Source organism: Lutra lutra, chromosome 11 (assembly GCF_902655055.1).
Source record: "Lutra lutra chromosome 11, mLutLut1.2, whole genome shotgun sequence".
Classification (NCBI taxonomy): Eukaryota; Metazoa; Chordata; class Mammalia; order Carnivora; family Mustelidae; genus Lutra; species Lutra lutra.
In genome coordinates, this window is record NC_062288.1 from 38,543,474 (window position 1) to 38,568,453 (window position 24,980).

The 24,980-nt window shown below is 36.0% G+C and overlaps 1 protein-coding gene across 3 annotated transcripts in view; it reads right to left on the minus strand.

Moving 5' to 3' along the window:
• The window catches only part of SGCE (sarcoglycan epsilon), a 67,089-nt gene that overhangs the window by 30,223 nt on the left and 11,886 nt on the right, over nt 1-24,980 (minus strand). For all 3 annotated transcript variants that reach the window (XM_047695798.1, XM_047695797.1, XM_047695799.1), the window contains exons 2-4: nt 10,460-10,582; nt 8,692-8,849; nt 3,061-3,133 (exon numbers count right to left, since the gene is read on the minus strand). In XM_047695798.1, coding sequence (XP_047551754.1) covers nt 3,061-3,133; nt 8,692-8,849; nt 10,460-10,582 — 354 coding nt within the window. The remainder of the gene's footprint in view (nt 1-3,060; nt 3,134-8,691; nt 8,850-10,459; nt 10,583-24,980) is intronic.

Genomic DNA, 24,980 nt, shown 5'->3' on the forward strand with positions numbered 1-24,980 from the left:
ACAAAGTGCTCAGTGGAGCTCCCAGCCTAGAATAAGAACTTATAAAATAGTAAACTTTAGCAATTATGATAAATAATATGAACAAGTTGTTTACCTCAGAAGGAAAAGAAATTGTTTCTGGACTATACACACATTTAAAGCCTACATTTATCCTCTGATGTAGTTCCTTAAAACTCACAGATCTGTAAAGTATTACACTCTTATTCAATAACTAAGTAAAAACTAAAAATTACACAATAAATAACTGAAATCATGATGACCTTGTTTCTTATGAAGCCTCCTTAATGCTAAAGGATGCCTGATGCCAGAGCTGAAGTCAGGGAAGAGAAGAGGTTCAGGCTTTAGAATTTTCAAGAGAGTTTTCTGGAGTGCAGTGTCTCTTCCTAAAGATTTTTTCATGACTCTAATCACAGAAGGTTCTTCCTTCATCTTCTACACTGCCATTTATCCTGCTTGTGATTTTGTTAGATTTGTTTGATGTATGGCCCATCTGCAGTCTTCTAAAATATGATATATTTATGCTATTTTATGTAGATAAGTTTCCTGTTTTATACAGATACATTTCCTGTTTTATATAGATAAACAGTAGCTTAATCATGCCACATTTTTCTCCATACTGAAAAACAGCCATGCATAAATATGTCATGAAGAACAGTTTCCTGGCAATAAATAATATTTATAAATAATACCAAAGATAGTTTTGAGTGTGCTAGAAGTCCACCATCCATTCATTTCACTTTTTATACCCACTTTTCTAAAGAAGCATGCAAAACAGCTTTCCTATTTTCAATGCTCCTTTTTGGAGAACTGTTACTTGGTTTTTCCTAATCCAGGTGACCCTGCTTCGTGGCTCCTCTCTGAGACCCGCTGCCGCCACACCCTTAGAGGCTCTGGGCCGAGCAGCTGCTGGCCGTCTACTGCGCCGAGTGCTACTGCCAACTCTTCCAAAGATGAGTCACAGGAGCTTTCTAACTTTGGGGAAATCCCATGCCTGCTATATTTGGACATCACAGGGGCCAAGGGAACAGTAGGCCAACAGATTGGTGGCAGGCCTCTGAGGCTCTCAACCCAATTTAGAGAATCACTCTATGTCCTCTCCTTGAGCTTTGTGCTCTGTGATGCTACATGCCTAATTTCCTATTAGGTCTCCCAGAGCAGGAGACAGCTGGGCAGGGAGTCAGACGGAGCATGATTATCCTGAAATGCCACTCTTGCTGTTTCTTTTCCTAACCTCATCTGGGGAAAATGGTGTGTGTGTGTGTAGGCCCTGCTTAAAGATGTGTCCATCCTCCTGCCCGAAGACAGTCCATCCAGACCAGCACGGATAGAGGCATGCTACCTGGTTCACTGGCTTTCATATATAAAAGGCAGCAGGGCAGCTCTGCCTGAGATAAAAGCAGAGGCTTCCAAATCCCAACTGGTGTTCCTCCCTGACCAGCCCACCTTCAGAATCCCCGATGCAGATGAATAGCCTGTAAAGCCAACCTCCAATCCTGCAGAGGTCTAGCAGTCTTCCATTAGTATCTGCTTGAACACGGGTCCCTGCATATCAAACACCTGTATTCTGTATTCTGTATCTACCAGAACTGAGATCAGACTCAAGGAGGAAGTTCAAACTGTAGACCAACCTGTCCTTCTGTCTGTAGGGGCTCCTGTACCTGAGAATGGGGACCCCCCCCACCTTGGGAGCATAATGGTGACGTTAGTGATCCAAGCGCACTGTCTGGTAACCATTTCATTACACTGAGGAACTCCTAAGGAGAGAGGGAGTTTTGTGATGATTCTGATCATTAGTGGTATCCCATGATGGATCCCACTATGGATACTGGATGCAAGCATCTAATTACAATTGAAGGTGGAGACAAAAGTCTTCCTGTTCCAAGCAGGAATACCTACCAAAAGCCCTTGGGAAGTAGAAAAGGGGACAGGGAATCTTCTGTCCAGGCCCACAGAACTGGCATTTTGACTTGCTTTTCATATATGAAGGCCACTTTAAACTTTAAACTGGCATATTTGTGGTCTGCAATTGATACTGCCAAAATACCTGGGGAAAAACTCATGTAAAAGGGTTCAAAATCTCGAAGCAATCTACCAGGTTATGTTGTGCAGTATCAAGTCTATAGAAATTACTTTCCTTCATATAGTATAAAGGCAATTTTTAACTCAACCTTTACTGAACTACCACAAATTCCAAATAAGTAGGTCCTAATAAAATGTTTCATGTTTGCTCATTTAATTGTATTAGCAAATAGAACTCTGAATTACCTATTAAGGGTGCATAATTGTTCTACTAATTTTAGCGGTAAAAATGCTGTGTCCATTCTCCTTCTGTTACCCTCAGAAATGATATCTAGGGCAGAGAGGCATATCCCGTGATATATAAATTTTAACTACAAAGTTTTTAGAAGTATGTATTTTTCCCAATCAAATGCCAAAATCAGATCAGACTGTTTGAGAGCACGATTCTTGGAATATAATAACCTTCCAAATCCTTGGGAATCACTTAGCATTCACGTATATGTAACTCCAAATTGCTGATGGACTCGGACAATGCATGATTAGCTATTTAGGAAGGAGACTATGACCCAAATTCCAGTTTATTTCCATCAACAACTCTCTGTCCTCACATACAGTTAAACCACTACCAATGATCAGTTTCAAAGTAAAATTATAAATCTAGCTACTAAGGACTGATTGTGTACCCTGTACTCTGCCCTGTTTTAAGCACATTTCAATCCTTATCTCATGGACTGCTTCCTTACCCCAGACTTGGGAGAGAAATGCTAGTCTTAGTCTCATTTTGCAGAAGATGAAATGAGAACCTGCAGAGATACGTGGCCTATGTGCTTGGCTCTCTAGTCTGAGCTTCTCAGCGCCATCACCCATCATGATATTTTATAACCAGTTACAGATTGCTTGGGTTTCTTTTCTACACATTACCATTTTGTTAGTGACATTAGGTATGTGGTACCTGAAAACCCTTTACTGTATTTTGCACAGATATAATGAAATACTTCTTGCAAATAAGAAAACAATCAGCCACATATCTTCCATACCTACCTTCTGCTGACATTATATTAATTATCAAATTATGCCTTGCAGTCTCAAAGGTACGCCTATTGTAGGCAGTTATCTATTAGAAAAAGAAAATCATATTAAAGAAGTGAAATGTTATTTGGGAAACAGAATTCATTAAGGACAAAATGAAAACAAATTGTCGTTCTTTCCATTTTCATTATTTATGTACTCACAAAATGTGCCTTCTCCAGGCAAGAACAACTCAGAGCTTTTAGCAATGTTATGGGAAAATAAATAATTAGGCAAGTCTATTTAACATGCTAAAACAAAAAGTTAAAATCAGGAAGACCCTTTTACGGAAGAGTGTTAAGTGCTAGCAGCAATGCAGATGCGTCATTAGTAAATGGATTAACCATTAGAAATTACTTACCGCTGCCCATCTAAGATTTCAAAAACAAAAGAAAAAATACAATACATTTTCATACTTTTCAATGGAGCTTGAGGATTATGCTAAGAAGCACCTTTTAAAAAAAAGCTTATCTTCTGTGTTGCTTGTATTCAGTACCAAACTGCACACCATCCAGTCAAAATATGCATGTATGACCCTTTAGAAATCATATCTCCCTTAGGATGGGAGTTGAGCAGTAAGGATCATAGTCTATAAGGCTTATGCTCCAAAACACAAATCAATCCCTTTGTAGAGTCCAATATTAGTAAACATTTGCAGAGCCAATGAACTTACATCAAAGTCAACTCAGAAACAGTCACTGCAAACAACAAACAAAGCAAAGGCCAACAACAGGATATGGCTTCAAAAATTAAGGAATAATTAACTTCACAACAGATGTTAAATCACTCAGACAGGTCTGCAGTACCTCAAAAACAACAAATGACCATGTAATAGTCTCAGCGTCCCAACACCAGCCTCCTGGCAGTGACTCCAGCTGGAGTGAGCACTGAGACAAGAGAGTGGGACAAAACTGACTCAAATAAAAAAGAACAATCTTCCCCGTTTAAAAATAAATATCAAAGATTTTTACAGTGTCGTATCTGAGCTTTAAATGAAGGAAATCACACTTAACGGAAATAAGATTTGAAAGGAAAAATAGAACACCAGAATTTTGGAATAAACAAATAAATATTTGAAAATACTCCAAATATTTCAAATATTCCAAATATTTCAAAGTACATATTCTGAAAAACATATTATTGCACAAAGTTAAAAGGATTTCTCTGTCCGCAATTTGTCAAATTTCTGTTGAGTTTAATGACTTCCTTGTTGCTGTTGGGACACATAATCAACGAGGTTCACCAAGGACACTAAAATTAAGACTAGTCATTAAAATAAATCAGGAACTATTGTTCAACAAGAAGCAACTGAAAGGAAGCAAAAAAGACCTGAGAATCTTCCTGATTTTAAAGGTTTACCCTGCAGAAAATTTAATCGTACTCTCAAAGGAAAGAAGTATCCATTTTCTACTATTTGTTAGATGATCTCATGGCTAAAACTCAGAAACATTGGACATTTTCTAGTTAGTGGCAAGATTTTATGTCTAGCCATAATTATTACAAATTTCGTTATTATAAATTCATAAATTCTAATTTTTTTTAAAGTCACAGGCTACTAAAGAGGGCGAAGTATGTTTCACAAATTAGGAAGAGAATTTTGTTATCTGAATTTATATTTAAAGTTTAATTTTAACAGCTATAACAGAATGCAGTCCTTCTATCACTTCTAATGAGATATTTAAATACAGTAACATTCTCAATCAAATTTTACTTATCATGACGATGTGAAGCCCTTCATAGCAGAGAGGTATCATGTGTGTACATTTTTTTGATCCCTCATTTCTAGAACAGTGGCTGATCTATTTTAGATACTTAATAAATATCTACTGAATAAATTAATCAGGGGGTTATCTGATTAAATGTGAGTTTAAGATATACAAAACTCTTTTTGACTATATTAATAGAATATTTTTAAATACTGTAAATATGTTACTATATATGAATAAAGAAATGTTATTTACAGATAAATCACTACTTACATTAAATGAAACAGATGCTAAATTTTCATCATTATCTTTTTAGCATATTATTTGACATATTCATAATATTATGTTAGTAGTACGGTACAAAAACATCATAAACCCCTGAGAATCCTGGCTCAACCCAGGTGTGTCTCTCCTATTCCTCTCTTCAACCAGAAGTAGCCATTTTGAGTTTCATGCTTATCATCCCATTTATTTTAAATATAGTCTTATTATAAATGCATGTATGCTTATAATCCGTTATTTAGTTTGCTTGTTTTTTGAGCAGAAAAATGTTTAACTCTGTGTAGTCTTTTGGGATTTGTTTTTTTATTCAACATTATGTTTACATTTATCTTTGTTGTTGGGCAAGCTGACGTTCATTGTTGCTATAAACATTGAATGACTTGTAATAGAGTTGTATAGAGACAGATGGTACTTCACTTGTGCTGAGTATAGCATAACTAGAGAATTGTCAAATCACTATGTTGTACACCTGAAACTATGTAGCATTGTGTGTCAACTCTACTAAGAAAAATTTTTTAAAAATTCACTGTTTGAAAAGGCCCCATTTTTTAAAAATCTATTCTGCTGATGAATTTTTGTATCTGTTCTTGTGCTGAGAGACTTTCGGGTCTCCACTGTTCTGTGGATATCCAACGTTTTGCTATACAAACATTGTTCAATAAGCATGATTGTCCATGCCTTCAGAGGACGTTTGTAAATGTTTTTTGGGGGATATACCTAGAAGTGGGACTGCTGGATCATAGGGTACAGTGATACTCAGCTATGTGAAATATTTAATACTATACTGTTTTCCAAAATACTTATCCAATCCTCATATCCACCCTCAATGACTTTTTACCAAGGGTAAAATTCTCATTGGGGTCTTAATTTGAACATTTTTCATTACTGATGAGAGTAAGTGTCTTTACCTATGATCATTTTTGTCTTTAGTGAAATGTCTGTTCATGTCTTGTTTCTGATTTTCATGTCTTATTATAGGAGTCCTTTTTTCTATTTTAGATACACATCATTAGCCAGCTACATATTTTTAAAATAACTTCTCCCAGTTTGTAGGTTGTCTATTTATTAAGTGGTTTGTTTTGATGAACGCCAAGTGACAAGTTTAATGTAATAAAATTTCTCAATCTTTTTTCTCAAGTAAAAATATGTCGGTATTACTTAAGAAGTGCTTCCCTACCCCAAACTCAGAAAAATATTCTTCAACATTTTCATATACTGGTTTAAAATTTTGCTTTTCATGTTCAGATCCTTAAACTATCTGGACTTGAGTTTTGCATTTCCTATGAAGTAAGAATCTAATTTTATGTTTGCCATAGGGCAAACCAGTTCTCTGAGCACCATTCAATAGATGTCCTTTTCCCTAATCATCTGCGGTACCATTGCTTCTGATATACATCGTTCTTCCTATGTTGATATACCTGTTTCTGGCTCTCTATTCGAGCAACTGGTTAATCTGTCTATCTCTGCATCAATACAACCTTATGATAGTTATTATAGATTTACAGTAAATCTTGATATCTGGAAAGGAAAGAAACCTTTCCCCCTTTTTTTCTTCTTTAGGAGTCGCTTGATTGTTCTCGGCCATTTATCAGCTTTACAAATTTTAGAATTAGTTGACATTGGTTTCATGAAAAAACCTATTGCAATTTTTATTGGAATTGCATTGAATCTATAGATCAATTAGGGGGAAGTTATGCCTTCATGATTTCGAGCATTTCTATCCCTAAAGAGATGACTACCTTTTCACTTATATAATCTTAGTGTCACTTACGTTTTATGACTCTCTCCATACAAACTTTTCATACATTCTGTTAGATTTATTCTAAGTACCTTATAATTTTGTTGTTATTAAAAATGGTATCTTTTAAAAACATTTATTTTCTCAAATACTTATTTTTCATGTACAGAAATAAAACCAAATTTTTTATATTGAGCCTATAGCTGACTGCTAGACTTTCTTAAAATTTCAGTAGTCTGTAGACTCTTTGTATCATTGACTATTCTATTTCTTTTCTTAAATAGTTACAGATTTAATTTTTTTTTTCTTTACTGCACTGGCTAGGATTTCTAATATATTCTGTAACAGATGTGGTAGAGGGGTTCATTCTTGTTTTGCTCTTCAATTTAAATAGAATTCCTCTGTGTTTTCCCATTTAAAAAATGACATTTGCTATTATTTTAGGTAAATAACATATAACTTCATTGAATATTTTTAAAAATTATTTTGACAATAACTCAAAATAACTTTCTTCTATCTATATTTTCTATATCTATATAGATGCAGGGGTCTATATATTCTATTTCTGTATCTATATATTGTCTTAAGGAATCAGATTTATTAATAGAAATCATCGAAAAGTCGTGTTAATACAAACTTCAACTCAAAGGAAGAAACACCTTCTCTTGGCAGACGTGGAAATTTATGGCAGATTAAAACTCTGGAGAAAAACTCAAAGCATGTAATTCCCTAAGGATTTATACCACAGAAAAAACATACCACTCAGGATCTGTACAAGCTCCTGGAAATTCCATTTATAGGTCCTATGGTGCTGCCCTGCTCACCACCACTAAACCTTTATGAAATTGATCAGTTAAATTAGAATCTAAGTTCCTGTAGGCATTAGGGCATAAAGGACTCTCCTGCCATTAACTGCCATTATAATTCTGATTTTGGTGGGTAGAATAGACGAGGAAACACATCTAGATTTTATATCTATTTATTTTTAAAACGTATTAATTCCCATTAAAGGCTCAATATTAGTATTGTTTTCTAATTCCTAATTCCTAATTCCAGGTAAGATGTTAGGTCCTAGGCTAGAATCTGATGAATTCTAATACCACCCATCCCTCCAGATAAAGGTCAAACCTCTCAGCATGGCTTAGAAACCCCTCAAAGATCTACCCCTACCAACATCAACACCTCTGTTTTGCCCTCTGGGGTGTGTCTTGCCTACCAGCCACAGTTAGAGTTCTTAGAGATCATGTGGTTTTGTTCATACCTCCAAGATTTTGATGTGTTGTTTTGCTGACTAAGACAGCCTAACTTCTACGTGTGAAGTGAATTCCTATTTACCCTTTTATGATTCTGCATCAAACAGTATCTTCTAATTAGAATGGTTATAACGATGTTGGCTAACAATGGATTTCCATTCCAGTGCTTCAATGACTGGACCAGACTCGTAGCAGGGCTCACTTCTTACTTATCTTTCTACCACCAGCATTTATCATAATACCTAGCACATGGTAGAGGCTCATCAGATCTCTGTATAAAGGCTTTATTTCAGTGAACATGAAAATTTGAAATTAATATATAAAGCAAATAAGTATTTTAAGTTTGTATTTATTTTCTTAAATGGAATTCTTATTATAATAATCTACCTTTTCAAAATGTCTTTAAACAGTTTCCCCTAATTTAGATTGCTCTTTTTTATATATAAAAACTAAAACAAAGACCTTTGTAGATGAACAGAAAGGAATGGTACATTTCCAAATGTTACCTAACGTGTTTCTGTGCACAAAATACTGAAAACCACTGTGATATAATTTTAATTTCAACATTTGAAACTAAAATGACAAAAACCCCAAAATATAATTCTGCTGTTTCTAATTAAATTACCTCAATTATTGTTGGTTTCCCCACATTTTCAGCTGTTGGAGACCCATATAGGACTCCATCACTATATGGCGTCCTTTGGATATATCGAAGCCATCCAGGTCGGTCTGGGTAACCCATTAAATTTGTGTTAAATGTTATAGGATCATTACTAATCTCACCTAGATAAGAAGCACAGAGTTAAGACATAAGTTACTTTCACACATGCTGCCTTCATCATTTCAATCAAAATATTTCTAAAATCTTTTCTTACATTTGTAGCAAACTAATACACACCAAAAAAAAAAAAATCCATTTGGGAATTTAGATTAGAGGCTCAAGTAAATAAAAATTATTTTTAGTTATTTAGTTTGCCTAGAAATCTCATGCAACAAAGAAAACGGTCATACAATATCTTTGGGAATTTTGTCTTCTGTTTTTCTTCTTCTTCTTCTTTGTTTTTTTTTTTTTTTTTTTTTTGGTCACACAGGAGTGTGAAAGTTCTGCCAATGAGACAACTATCTTTCCGGAAAATCCCCTAATCATGCTGATGTATTCATTCTCTTGAGAAGACTTTCTTTCATAAAACTCTGGACACTGTCAAACTAATCTCAAGGGATAGCTCAAAATTATAAAAGGGTCATCAAAACAAAAATAATGTAACTTTAAAACTTTGGAGAATGAGTTCCTAAATCCAAAAGAACTGTAACTAAGAAACAGTAACAATAGCATCATTTGTTAGAATGTTCCTGGCCTCGACAGACACAATTTCACCTGATTTTCAAACACACCTATAAAGTAGTACTATTATTAGCCCTAATTTTAGTAATGGGATATGTAATTTTTCATGTTAAGTAACTTCTCAAATGGTGAAATTAGAATTTAATCTCAGCTGATTCCAGAAACTATGCTCTTACCTACATATTTTCTTCCCAAACGTTGGAGCTACTGTTCAAAAGGTTCAGCTACATAGTTTTGCAAACACAGACTGCCACATAAAAAAACATTTTTTAAATAACTGCTGAAAAGATTACTTTTTCTTACTGCTGGTGAGAACATGGTTAACTATTTTCTATGACTGTTTTCAGGTATGTTATTCATCATATAATCTACGAAAATAATATTTATATTAATTCTATGCTATAATTTTCAGAAAATTCCTTTTTGTTACTTACGAGTTATAATAACAACAATTTTTTCTTGGTATTCTTTCTATATCTTCATTAATTTGATGGCATTTGTGACAAACCAACGTAACATAATTTAAAACAATGGTGAATTAAATAAAGCATCGTAATTGGTATTATTTTGAAGGAAAATTAATCTCTATTATATTATTATGAAGTTATATAAAATTATCTCATACTGTAAAACCTTCCTTGAAAATTCTTTAATACCATATTTCATTCTCTTCTAAAACATGTGTTTGGTCTTGCAAAAATCAATGTACTGTGTAAGAATCTAAGTCTTAATACAGAAAATAATAATTGTACAGCTGTAATTATTTCTATGCAAACATAGGTAGGTAGGTCATTTGTCAGATGCACAAAACTCAACACTGGAAAACTAGAAATAAGCATTTTTTAAAAAATTCGAAAATGAATTATTTCCTTCTGTAATTAAATTTCTAATCTTAAAATTAGAACTGTCCTACAACAACCAATTTGTCACATATACAGACCATTTCAAATAATGTTAATAATATTTGATCAAAAATCATCTAAATTATGGACACTGAACAAAAAGAAAAATTTAGCAAATTAACCACTTTTTTTCCCCACTGAGAACATACCAGGCTTGGGGTAAGGTGGAAATTCCCCCTTAAAATATTCTCTTTCCAAAACATGAACAAAGAGGACACCTGCGGACGGGTATACATTCCGATCAGAGTGCACCTTCGAGAAAATAGTGTACACTGAAAACAAAGAGGAAAGACACAAGATAGAAAGACAAATAATGAGATATACTTTCAATAATTTTTACACTAAAGAAGGGTTTCACTTCTTTAGAAATTTCTGGGAAAACTGAAGCAACATGCAAGATATTGTTAAAAGTTTGTTTTAAAGGGAAGTGATTTCAGGACAAAACATGGAACAACTCTTTCAACATGGTGTGTTTAGAGACTTTCAAATATCATGTAAACAAAATTAGGCACATTTAATGATTTAAATGGTTATTAAATAATGAAGACATTCGTAATATTCTTTCAGTAATTTCTTTTTATGGGCATTATTACCAACAAAATATATCAGGAGAACTGACAAACTACATAATTACTACAGTTTCTCTTTTTCCTTTTTTCAAAGTGAAGTCTGAAGAGTAAATTGAAAATGGTAAGAATCTAAACTGTATTAACTATTCACTAGACATAGCATATCAGACTATGGTATTATATAGTACCATCAGTATATGTAAGGTTCATATACACTTATAAAAATGCATTGGATATGTTTTCTGTATTATTATTTGTATCTCTCCTCATATCTCTCCTTTATTCCATTTTACCTGATCTTGACATTTTATAATTCACACAATATAATCTATTCTACTATGCTATATTCTAAATAAACAGAAACAATCAGATAATAAAGTTCAGGGTAAGTAATTTTGTTAAATGAAATGGGGCAGATTTCATGATTTGCTGATTGCTTAAGATAGGTGATGTGAGTACACTAAAATGGCTAAATTGGTTTGATTAGTTCCCACATACTGTTTTTCCTGTGGTATCATCATCTCCACCAACACATTACTGCCATTACACTTGTCACCTCTATAATCTTGTTCAGTTTTTCTATCTTCCTGATTGGCTAGTGGTTGCAATTTTTAAACAGATAAATCCTATCAGGTCAGTTCTTTTTTCTTAAGTCACTAACGGATTTGTAAGTGTAGTAATTAACTTTGAGAACTTCAAGGTTGCTCACCCTAGGCTCACAATGAACTAAAAGCCCTGGATAGCAAGATCACTGACAGTAAGTTTTTCAGCATAAAAATAGGAACTCCCACAAAATGTTTCTTTATCTGTGAAAACTTGTCCCTGCCGTTCTGTGGATGGCTGCCAAAAATGGGGAACTGAACTAAAATATTTGGCTTGTAGTTTCATGCATCCATAGCTTTGCTACTAAAAACACAGCTTCAAAGGCTGTGTAACAGACGGAAGGAAGCTGCAAGTTACGTTTCAACTAGGTATGTAGAGGGACGACTCCTTTCTTGACCTGCTTTGCTAGTTTTCCTAAGTAGTCTGTACAAGGCATTTAGAGGACCCAGCTTCTTCTCCCCAAGAACAATTTACTCACCTGTGGAAATGGTCCCATTCCAAAGAACAAGAATGAACAAATCACAGAAAAACAGGGACGATGAGAATTTGAGATTTTTTTCTCCCGTTGGGCTCCACAACATCCCCTGAGTGCTAGGTGCTGTGGAGAACGTGACACATTCTCTGTGGAGAAGGACACTCAGTCCCTGCCTTCCTTCTGGCTTAGGAGACCAATGCCTACCTAACTAGGTAGGATCCCTGAGGTCTAAACTCCTCTAGCAATACCTGGAAAGATGTCGAGGAGCAATGGAAGCTGGAGAAGATCTGGAAAAGATTTATGTAAGAAGTAGAATTTGACATGGCTCCTAAAATACTAGCAAGATTGTGAAACTCATAGATGAGGATTTGGGTATTTCAGCAGTGAAAACTTGTACAAGATAGAACTGTGGGATAACGGGGGACCTTTCAAGGAAAAAAATTAAGCCAGTGATCCTGGAGTATAATTAAGGTAAAAGGAGAAAAACTGGTAAGAAGAGTCAAATTACAGAGCTTTGTGAACCCCTACTGAGAAGTTACTTCATTCTAAATGTAAAGGCATTTAAATTCTGATCACAATCCTACATTTCAAAGCACAGGAGCATTTTGAACAATCTAAAGGAATCTCTTCAGAGTTTATCTAACTTATTCTTTTTTCTTTTTTTTTTTAAGAGTATTTATTTATTTAACAGACAGAGATCACAAGAAGGCAGAGAAGGGGGGGGGGGAAGCAAGGTCCCTGCTGAGCAGAGAGCCCGATGCAATGCCAGGCTTGATCCCAGGACCCTGAGATCATGACCTGAGCCATCAACTGAGCCGAAGGCAGAGGCTTAACCTACTGAGCCACCCAGGCACCCCTATCTAACTTATTCTTTCTAGAGATTAAAACACCATGAAGTCCAACAATGAATTTGTTTTACCTTTGTTTTTTTTTTTTTCTTGGCACCTAGAACGTGTCTGACATAGCTGGATACTTTTATTGATGCCTTTTGAGTGGATGAATACCTTCTAGTTAAAAAGCACTGCAGAGGTAAACATAGGTGTTATGTTTGTGGACTCTGTGTGTGTGTGTGTGTGTGTGTGTAATACTTCACTTAAATTTCAGTTTTATAACTTGAATTAATTCTCACATGTGTGTACCTGTTTAGGGGTTATCATCCTCCATTTACATTATAAACTCCTAACAGTCTGCCTTAGTTTTTGCTGCCATAAGGTAGTGAAAGATAGCTTATAAAGCCAAAAGAAAGGTTGTTCATATGAAGCAGTATTAAAAGGATTCTGTTTTCTATATAGCTCTTGGCAAGGCCTGAAGTGGAAGCCTAAAAGGGTACCACCTGCCTATCACCTCACTTCAAGGACTAGTACAGAACATCTCCATTTCTGCTTTCATAAAAAATAAAAGTAAAAAAAAATAAAAATAAAAAAAATAAAACACCTTTCTGTGATCTGCAGAGCCAAACCACAATTTTCCGTGGCCCTCCTGGGTTTTAAGATGACGCGCACATTTCTTTATTCACAAGTACTCAATTGCCTTTTTGCAATCTGCTGAGATGCATCCTTGCTGGTCAGTTACCTTGGCAACTCCACAGTAAAGCCTGCTTCTCTGTAAGTATAGTATGCCATTCCCTTTGAGAAAAACATGATATGGACATATGGCACATTCATCATCGGGAAATGGAAAATGACTAAGCCACTATGTTTTGTTTGTGAAAATAATACTTCATTTCTGTAGCATCAGTTTAAATTATGGGCACATAATTTAGAGAATTTAAATTATGGGCACACAACATTTTAGAGAAGCACCCTTTGCCTTTACCTTCCCCATTTGTTACTTGCAAAACAAAACGCTCTTCAACAGAGGCTATTTGGGCAGTATTTACACCTCGCTTCCTTTTGCAAACAACAAATGACACAGGATTCGAAGTTACAGGCTCTTGTTCTAAACATGAGCTGTATCAACAATGCTGGTATGGTCTGCACCAGCAGCAACAATTGCGATTACTTGGCTAACACGTGTTGCACTCACATGTATCTAAGTAGTTCTCCCAAACAGAAAGCTAGAAGCACATTGTCTTCCTTAAAAGCAAATCTTGACAATCAAATTTAAACTCTAAAAACACCGCAGTACTAAGATCCAATCATCTCTGAAATATACATGTGTACAGTGTCAGGCTAATCAAGCTAAGGTCACAGGGTCTGGTCTCTCTGTGTATCGCATGCTTTTGCAATTGTCTACGGCTGCAAATCCATTACCTCTGCAAACACATGCCACTGGATACAAATGAAACTGGAAACCAGTGTGCGGCAAAATCCCGTGCAAATCCATCACCATTAATGGGAAAAACAATTAAACCAAAAGTCCAACCCCCAGGGGGTCAAAAACACCATCTTCAAACAGTGAGGGTAGCTAGATTTGCAAAGATTAAAAACTGAAGACAGGTAGTCATAAATAACAGGTTGTTTTTTTTTTTTTTTTTTAGGGAAAAATTACATGTCTGAGAAGAGCAAAAGGATATATGGGCAAGTGGCCAGGAGGATTATGTCATCCTCCCTAAACGTAGTTCAATGTCCTTCATTACCATGCCACCAAAAACTTGATGAAAACTATTCTTTGTATGTTTTAGTCATGAGGTACAGAAAACTCCAGGCCATTTCAACAATTATGCGACAGCAGAGAGCCAAGAATCCAGTAACAGACAGAGATAGCAGTAGCAATAAAGTGGGACCTCATGCTATCTAAATAGCATCCTGTCTTCCTTTATTAATAGTCCATTTGAAATTTTCTCCCTAAGGGACTCACATCGTGATAAGCGTGTGCGTTTGAGTGCTTATTTACAATTACTTAAAAACAAAAGCAAATTTGGACGTATTTAGTAAACATTAAATTTTGAAAGGATTATGGTGGTGCATTGCTAATGAATTTATAGCATATAACTTCACAGTTATCACAATGATTATTTTTAATGGCATAGACACGTGCACAAGCACGTACCAAGTCCCTTCTGCACAAAAAAGTCCAGAGAACACTCACCAGACCTTTTCCTGCATCACCAAGAACAAGTACATGGTTGTCAAAGAAACTAGCTGCTGAGTGTGAGACCCTGCAAGTTCCAGCTAGATTTAAATCTCAAAGCTGTCTCTCCACGGAACTCTTTGAGAAGAAAGTCATAAAGTAGCATCGGTATTCCTGTCCGGGTGGGCTCTGTTAGGTACCTATTATGTGCATGTCTCTCTCATAGATGCTTTGTCAACAAATTAATCATTCCAAAAGATCCATTTATACGATCACCTGCTAATTTTTAAGGTTTAAGACAGTAAATCCTCACCTTACCACGAACCGCCTGCCCCCCAACCAAGAAGGAAACATTCCAGGGAGCTGAGTCGTCTCAAGTAGTGAATCAATCCTTTTCCATGATGGTAGAGGACCATCATTTGGCACAGCAATTACCGCACTCTGCTCTATTATATAACGACGCCCTTTCAGACCGTTGGGTTGCATCACACACCTCTGCCAGCGGGTCCCAGTCTGCTAATGCTTTTTAAGGTTGTGTGTTTTATAGATTTTCTGTTTTCTCATCTGTAGACAACTTGTCAGCTGTCATTTCTCATTGCTATCAGTATGTTTCCTATAGCAGCTTCTCTATCCCTTCTAATTTGCTGCTATTAATCTGCTGCAGGTTTAGAAACCAGACTACCAAATGAGGTGGCGTTGCGTGTTAAAGTAAGAACACATTTGTTCTGTCTTAATGCACGCGGGGCTCTGCTAGATGTGAAAAACAGGAGCCTGCGTTTGCCGCATCGATTGCGGCCACCCGAAGACCCTTTTGTGGCATATTTCCTGGTCCTTAGCTGATGCAGTCATTCTGAATAGATGATCTGGCTATAATTGGGACATAGCCATTACTTGAGATGGCAGCACAAACTCCATGTATTAAATGCGTTTAGAAATAAATAAGTGTACCATAGAAAGTCTTAATTCAGCCCATACATTATGTAAACATGAACTGTCAAATCAAAATGAATGGATTTAATGTGTTGTGTAAAATAATCTCTTACATATTTGCTGTGTGGGAAATATACTGCATAATTTAAACAAAGAGATGTATTGATTAAGTGATCTATTACCCTTGGCAATAGCTAAATCAGCCTAAGAATATTATAATGCACTATAATTAATAAGTAATTTATTAATAAGAAATTAAAGCCTATTTCTAAAAGCATTTCAATTTTGTTAATTTGCCTCTCATGTTCAGAGAGTTTTAAGAGATAAGCTGTTCAATGGGAAGCATGACAAGGGTGCTTTAACTGAGTGCAAATTACTTAAGTAAGAGGATGCCTATTTCTCAACTCTTCATAGTATTGCCTTGATAGTATTATCCAGAAAAAAGAGTGAGGGTAAAAATGATAGAGAAGGTTTTTAAAAACGTTTAAGATGAAAGATAATACTGAACAGTCATTTATCTGGTATAGCTTTGAAGACCAAACTTTCGCCAAGCACCAAGATACTTCCATTCCTCAAAATCCTCTTTACATTAAGAATCCTTATGCTAATCTTAATGTTAAGAATGGCAACATTATTTTCAAAGAAAGTTACGTTAAAAATATAATTCCTAAACTTCTTTTACTATATGATCACCCCTGGTCATTAAAATTGTAAGTTCTTCCAGGAAAAAATAATCCTTTTCTTATATTTTATAGCCTTAACAGCTGCAAGCTCCTTCTGAGGCTCGGGGCCCTGGTATCCACAGCACTCTGAGAAGCTGCTACCAGTTAATCAGAATTGGTTATAAGAGATGAATCTCCTCTGCTATCTCTGCATTGAGAGAACTCATTTCAGGGTTTTCGGAGTCTGACATATTTATGGTTTCCTTCCCAACCTATTTTTTAATGTGTCATTTCTACAGTCAAGTTAAAATTTAATTACCAAACCTGATAATTGCTGTAGAAAAATATTCTGAGGGACAGCAGTCTCCAGCCAAGCACACAACCTGTTGGGTAGTTTTTCCTCAGTAAGATTTACCTGGTGTTTTATCCATCCTGCTTTATAAATCTTGGTTTTGAATCGGAAGCTTTTCTCAGCAGTCTCCCCTTCACCTCTGAGTTTACTCAACATCAAAGTGCTGTAGGCCATTCATTTGGCAGTGGCCAGTGACCGCTTCTATTTCGCAGACCATGCCTAGGCCGTAGAATTCATCACAAGGAAGGCATTACATTGCCTTTTTAAACTTCATTCCTCTAAGAGGCAAGGGCACTGTGCTTTATGTGAGGTGGAAGACAAACCACGATTCGCGTCTTTTTCTACAAAAAGCAAAAAGGTTGTTTTTTCTTTCTCTCTCTCTCCCAACCAAAGCCACTTACTGAAACTATTTTGTTAAACATCTTGATTTTCCATATAATGGTTATGTTTTTGTTTTGTCCTGTTGTTTTTTTCTTAAATGTCAGTTCGAAAGTGGTTGCAAACCATTGTTAATTGGTGATCAATAAACTTAGTCTCACGAATGCTGCAGTTGAAAAGGGCTTTAGATGTCATTCTGTCTGAGCATGCCAGATATATTTCTCTACCAAAGACAGATCATAGCATTACTTCCTACTTGGATATGGCCTCAGCATTCTACTTAACCCAGAATTCCCGACAGATGCTACCGATCGGAGTTGGCATGCACTTGTTCTCCTGGAGAGCTCAGTCCTTCATTTTATAGGGAACAAAATTGAATCCAGAGAGACAAAACGGCAGGTTCAAGCCTACAGGAATAGTAAGAGGAAAAGCTGGGGACTTGAAGCCAGGAAGTCACATATTTTGTTGATTTGAAAACACAAGGTAATACATTTGGTGGCTGTACATTATATTATTATGACCTGCTAGAGCAAGCTAATTATGCTGCATAACACCTCTGCTTTCTTAAGTATTTCTCTTGTTTGATGACAAACCAGAATTTGACCAGATAATCCAAGTTCACTCTTTATTTTGTGAAGTTATCGTAAGAACACTGCACAACTGGAAGAAGTGCATCGACAACCACAATTTCAAGAAAGAAACAAACCTAGAGATTCTTTTGTTTAAAGCAAGAAACAAACCTGAAGCTTAAAAGGAGACATTTCAGCCATCATAACCAGAGCCTAGAAGGAGAAACTCATCTCCCTCATAGATGGTCCTTTGAAGTCCTGGAACTCTGTGATTCTTCATCCTGACTTTACCACCTTCAGAGGCAAAGGAGAACATGTATTTTCAGTCCTAGGAGTACTTCCTGATCCTCTCCAACCACACAAAAGCAGAAGGCATCTAGAGAAATATTTCTATCTTCAAGCCATGCCCATTCCTTGACTGTCAGTGAGCTAAGAGGAGCTCCTTTATGATGGCAGAATAGAATTCTACAAATTATTCACAGCACATAGACTTGACTCCCAAGAACATCAAATTCAAGTTTAATATTTAAGTGGAAAATAAATAGGAAATCAGTACATGATTATTTTTTACTTTCTCTTAGGAGAAAGTTCATCTCCTGTTTCTTAAGAAAAAAAGCAATGAAAGTCTGTCAGCAAACCTAAAGCTAACCCATTTTGGAAAATAAGTTGTCTTGAGTAAGAAAGGAGAATTTAGAAACATTTATCTAAGTGAAGTATATAAGCTGGTAATATGAAGGCTTATTCATCCTCTTTTACTTAAATTATTCTGGGGTAAATTTTAAGTTTGTCTATCTCTACGTGAGGAAAAAGAAAAGGGCATCCATATTTAGAGAGCTCTTTATGATTTTTTTAAGTATTTAATGTATATCAAGGTAGAATGATGCCAAATATATTGTCTGAGACTCCAAATACCTCAAAATCCTATTTATAGAAAAGACACATCCCACTGCTAAGTTTGGAACTGAACATTATTTTAAAAGAAAGTTATACCAAAAAAATACAATCACTAAACTTACCTTACTATATAAATGTTCTTATAATCTTTTGTGCTCTCTTGAAATTGTAAAAAAAAGATGATTGGGACTCACGGTCAAGAACATCCCAAAGAACATTTGATATCTGTGGTTAGCACTTAAAATGGCCTTGCTACATGAGCAACTAGAAACAATTCTCTTCATGCAGTTAATGAAATGTATTATTCTCTCAATGTTCTCTGTACATAGAACTACAATGGTAGGATTTAAATTGGATGAGGATACCAGGAAGGGAGAAGAAGCTAAAGAGGAGTTCAAAGAAACCGAGGAAATGGTACCTCAGTAGATTCAAGATGTATTGATCACTTCTATTTTGAGAACTATGGTTATCACTCTGGTTCCAAGGAGAAAAATCAACCTGGGGTCCAATGGGAGCATGAAGATTAAAAGAGGAAGAGACAAGTATCTCTTGAAGATTCTGGAGAACGCTGTATGCAAAGGTCTTGGAATAGTACATTTCACTAAGAAAACACCAGAATGAATGACTCACAGGGTTTAACAGCTTCTTATGGAACACCTTTTTAGCAAATCAAATAGGAAATGGAGGTACATATTCAAAGACAACAGGAGTTCTAGGGATCAGAGTTAAAGAGAAGAAACTAAAGAAAAAGAAAGGATGACTGTCAATATAGTGCAGAATGGTGTGAAGTCCAAAAGGAGAGTTTTTGGTGATCTCATGTGGGGCACCAGGAAATCAGGGCAGATCTCAAGTCCTCAGGAGATGATAAAATATTAGTACATTGCAGATGGTAACCCTGAGGGCCATCTGGGGCCATAACTAGGAAGATTAGAACACAGGCAGAATGGATGTGTCTAAGAAGCTGAGGGCCCTCAACTTGATTAAGGAACCTGCCAGACACAGGTGGTCATCCCGGGTAATTCCCTTGAAGAAACCTTGAGAAGCCCTTGAGAATATCTAAGGAGGGTTTGGGGCAAGGACTATGAGATGATGGGCTTAGGACCTAGAGTAAGTGCATTTAGTGCTTTTTAAAATAAATTTTTGTGATCTTCTCATGGGAAGTTATTGTTATAAAACTCTTTTCTTCTTATAGGTATTCGCAATAAAAATTCCTTAGAAATGCAATGGTGTTTGCTGGTTTGTTTCAAAAACAGCAGAATAGAGGAGAATTGGAAGCCTCTGTCCTATTGTGACAAACATGGCAGTGGATGATTCCACGTAAGGAATAATTTGGTGTGAGCTGGAAAAAAGCTAGTGATCCTCAACTTCAGGGCTGTAGGAAGACAATGAGGTAAACCAGGAATCACTCCTACAAGGTACTCAGGATTTGTCACATGGCAGCAATTTTAGCACACAAAATGACTGTTCTTTTAAAAATATTTTTAAATTGTTGTTATTTTTATAGACACTTGGTTGCCCCAAAGTTACAGAAATGAGGCTACATGTCAATGTGTATGGTCACATATAGCCAAAATTGTGTGTGGGGGAGGGGGAGGGTGTTTGGGGCAGAGAGATCTTAAAGGCAAATAATCAAGAAATATTAAGTGAAAACTTATGATGATAATTGACATTTTGAAAACAACTAATCTTTTCGTTATTAAGTCTTTTTCTCCCTGATGAAATGCATTATTTCAAAGGTCCTGGCATATTGCTAATGGACACATTTATGATAGGGAAGAACAAATTCAGAAAAAATAATCAATCATCCAAGGGTCAGGTCCTCTTTCCGATAGAAAATAAGTGCCATATAATTACTTAATAGCAAAACATATCAATTTGGTTTTGCAACAAAACAATCAGTCAAAAAATCATCCACAATTAACAAAATATTTTATGACCATTTTTCTAAGGTTGTATAAATATTGTTTTTAAAATAATTTATGTTAAATGTGCTTCTTAATGTTTTTCAATGTTATAAATAAATTGTTATAATGACCACACTGTAACAATTTTTATAAGTGGCAAGCTAGTGACTGGATAAGGGTCACAATAGGTTAAAAACAAGAATTATTTTTAGTTTAAAAAAAAGGCAAAACTACGGCAAAGGAAAAAAACTTAGAAAATAATGGATTAAGAACATAAAGGATCAGAAGTTTTAGAAGATTAGGAAAACAAAACTGGAGTTTTTCAAACTAACTTATCAAAAAAAAAAAAAAAATCCACACATGACTAAAAAAGCAAAAAGAATACTGGAAGCGGACATTTAATTGATTCCCCAAAGGGGATTTAGATTTACCACCTAAACTCACCATCTTTCTTCCCACCAGTCATTTTTCTGCTGATAATAAAACTGTTGGCCTGTTTGGTCTTCCAGTTAACTGTTCCATTTATGCCATCTGCACAGCTTAATAAAAAAGCTTTTCAGAATAAAACAAATGTACAAAAATGAAATTAATGTCAAATTAAAATGACTATCCCAGGTCACCTACTATTAATGGAGATTAGATTCCTTCCAGCCCAACTAGCTGTTTAATTCCATTTGATAAATATTTGTTGCATGTCAGTACAAGGAATATATGGGGCTACAGGGTAAACAAGACACAGGTACTATACCCTAACAAGTTTACAATCTACAATCTACACACACACACACACACACACACACACACACACACAAAAATGTAACAATTACACATACACACAGTGATAGAAAACATAGGTACTACAAAATCCTGAGGGGGGAAGCCATTATCTCTGGCTAGGGATATTGTGATAGGTTTAAAGTATCTTTTAAATTTCACAGTTGAGGTTTGGAAACATTACACTAGCAGAAATGAACATAATAATTGGTGTTAGGAGGTAATAAATAGGGAGATATCTCTGGAGTGTAGGGTAGCAGTCAACCTATAAATTGAAAATAAAGGTGGGCCCAGTTATATGACATCATGGAGAGAGTACTGATAAAGTTTTCAAATTGCTGCATGGAGGTTAGTTTAAAAAAGGGGAAACAAAGATGACTTTGAATATTTGATCCAGGAGGGGGATACAGAACAGTGATACATTAGGAATCCCTCCCCAAAGGAGTCAGTATCAGGAGAAAGATAAAATTGAGCCATATTAAATTTGGCATACCACTTGGATATCCTGGTGAAATCATCTAAGAGAAAGATGGAAACAGAACCCTGCTACGTAAGAGAACTTACTGGGGCTTCAGATACAGATTTGGACGTTCATCCCCAGAGGAATGATGTTTGAAGCCAAACCCCAGTACAATTCTTTATACAGACCATGCTCCCAGGTAACATGTATTAGGTACTCTCATACAAAGTGACCTGGAGAACATACACCTTCACTCATCTACCCTATTTCCCATTAACCAAACTACCACTCTCACTGCTTACTCTCCCATTTTTCATCCTTACATTTCAGACATGGGATTTGGGTACCATTTTCCCAACTATAACCTTGGGTCTCCATCTCATTCTCCCTTCTTCTAGCCATTTCAGGTATGTTCTCTCTGGGTTCAGCTCAGTCCTGGAATCCCCCAGGATATACCCCACAGTTTGGTCCTAGCTTCTGGAGCTGAAATATAGTAAGAAGGAATGTACAAAAAAAAAAAAAAAAAGTGGGAGGGACAGCAAAGGCAGAACATGTTAATAAATATATTTATATAGCAAGCACAGAGGATAACTCAGCAAAGAAATCAGGGACAAGGCAGTCAGAGAGGTTGGACAACCAAGCCTGAAGTGTCACATATGTCACCAGAAGACCTATCAAGGAGGGTGGACTGTGCACCCTCACATACTGCATAAAGGTTAAAGAGAATGAGAGGTTAGAAAAGACTGCTAGATGTGTAAAGTGAGAAGTTACAGGGGACTCCTTCAAAGTGGAGCTCCAACAAAGGGATATGAATAGAAGCCGGACTGCAAAAGGTCAAGCTGGAAATGTAGCAAATACAGTTAATGTTTCAAGAACACTGGCTGGGATAGGGGAGAAAGAGATGACACGCTAGACAGACTGAGACATGGCACGGTGCAGAGAGAGCTGGTGATGTGAGGTGGGGAAACAGATTTTGTTCAGAAGCAGAGGAAAAGACAAAGGGAGAGAGAAACAGACAGAGGATAAAGAAAAGGAGCAAAACTGATGAGACATGATTCAAGAGAAACCAGAATGGGTGAGACCAGCATATACAAGCAAAGAAAATACTTCTTGATTCAGAAAGTAAGGACAAGTGAAGACAAATTTGGCAGGGGCACAGGAAATGTTCGTGTTGAAAGGGCTCCTCACCTTAGCAAATCAGAGATGAAATGCATATTCTTTTTTAAACCGAATTTTGTAGAAAATACTGAGCTTTAACAAAATTGGAAGAAATACCAAGTTCCCTTCCAAAAATTAAAAAAAAAGGAATACAATTCAAAACCCAAGTTATGAAAAACCAACAAACAAGCAAACAAAACCTCAGTGATTGTTTCAGTGATACTGTGAGTGGAAATCAAAGGTTCTAGCCCCCGGAGCAAATAAATGACTTGGTGGGTATGTAATTTTTTAAAATATGTAAACTTAAGGGTACTAATTTTATATCTACTAAAAGATCAATCTTCTGGATGATTCACCTAATAAAAGGTTGATTTGCTTAACAACTGAAATTATGTCCTTTTTAAATCTAGATGAAAAATACAGTTGTCACTTCCTAAATAATTTATGCTAAAGTAGGAGCAGAAATGTTCATAGTAGTCTCTTGTGGCAAAATACCCACTCCCTGGGTTCTCTTGATCACTGGGTTCCAAAGGCAACATGCTGATCCCCTAAGAATCACATGGGCTGCCTCTAAAAATATATATTCATACCCTCCAAAACTTCATCACCAAAAAAAATTTAAAAAACACATATTCACGACTTCACCATGGAGAGTTTAGGTAGGTGGGTTACACAATTTCATCAGGCAATTCTCATACACAAATAAGAATGCTAGAAGACTGAGGATAACTATAGAACCCAAAGGTAGATAGGATATTCAACTGACTCACATCATATGTGCCAAATGTAGGCTGACCTTAGAGTTGAAAACCTTTCCCACTTCTGCCCCCCACTCTGCCATGGATTGGGGAGTTAGCATAAAGAAAGAATGGTTTGAATATCCAGACAGCACCCCTTTTGTTCCCTCCTTTATTCTAGCCCAGTGGTTCTCAGACTGCATATGCATAAGAATCAGTGTTCAGAGTTATACACACAAAACTATACGTATTGTACTTTATGGGTGATTTAAATAATTTACTAGGATAACAAGTCTGTGAGATATTTTTGTCTAACCCTCTGTCATGTCCTTGCCAGGTGAGCCAGCATATCATCGCTCATAATTTCCAGGTCCTCTATAAGGGTAGTCCAAGTTGGCTTTTACAGGATTCAAAAGACAAATCTGACTGGTTTCTCAATCATTAAAATATGGAAGCAGGATAGACATCCCACTGATACTGCTCTACTTTAAGGCCAACTTTACTTTGAGATTATTCTTTTTTTTTTAAAGTCCATAGTGATCCGTCTAAAGTTCTCCACTGACCACAGAAGACTGCAGTCCAATAAATCTAAAAAAAAGAAAAGACAATTTTTTTATGACTCTATTCACCAGACAATGTCACTAAAGACAAGACACAACATCACGGATGGCGCGTCTGCTTAAACATTCAAGTCCCGCACCTCAGGGGAAGAAATCTCAGTAACATGGAAATAACTATTTGTTTTTAATTGTGTGTTCAAGATCATGGATCCACTCCACTACCTTCTCGTATAGAGAATTACTATAACCTGTGCAATGACAAATGCGGATACTCACTGAAAAACGTTATGATTTCAAAGTTTGATTTTTGTTAGAAAAGGACCAGAGTCTGTCTTTTTCTGTGAGAACAGATTTCCTTGGTTAGCATGGGAAAATGTAACTCAATTTAAAAAATATTTGCCCTATACATAACTTTTCAAGATTAAATCTAATGTGCAAAAAAATTTCAACGTGTATAGACTGGTTCTTGGACTCTTTCCAAAGATAATAGACCATCCCCAGAAATCTTGAAAGAAACTCCACTATGCTCACTGAGTTCATGATAATCTCTGCTGCAGTTGTACCTGGATGTGAGTTTTGCTCTAATTCACCAACAGAAAAAGCAAAGAATAACATACATACTGCGTTTACACA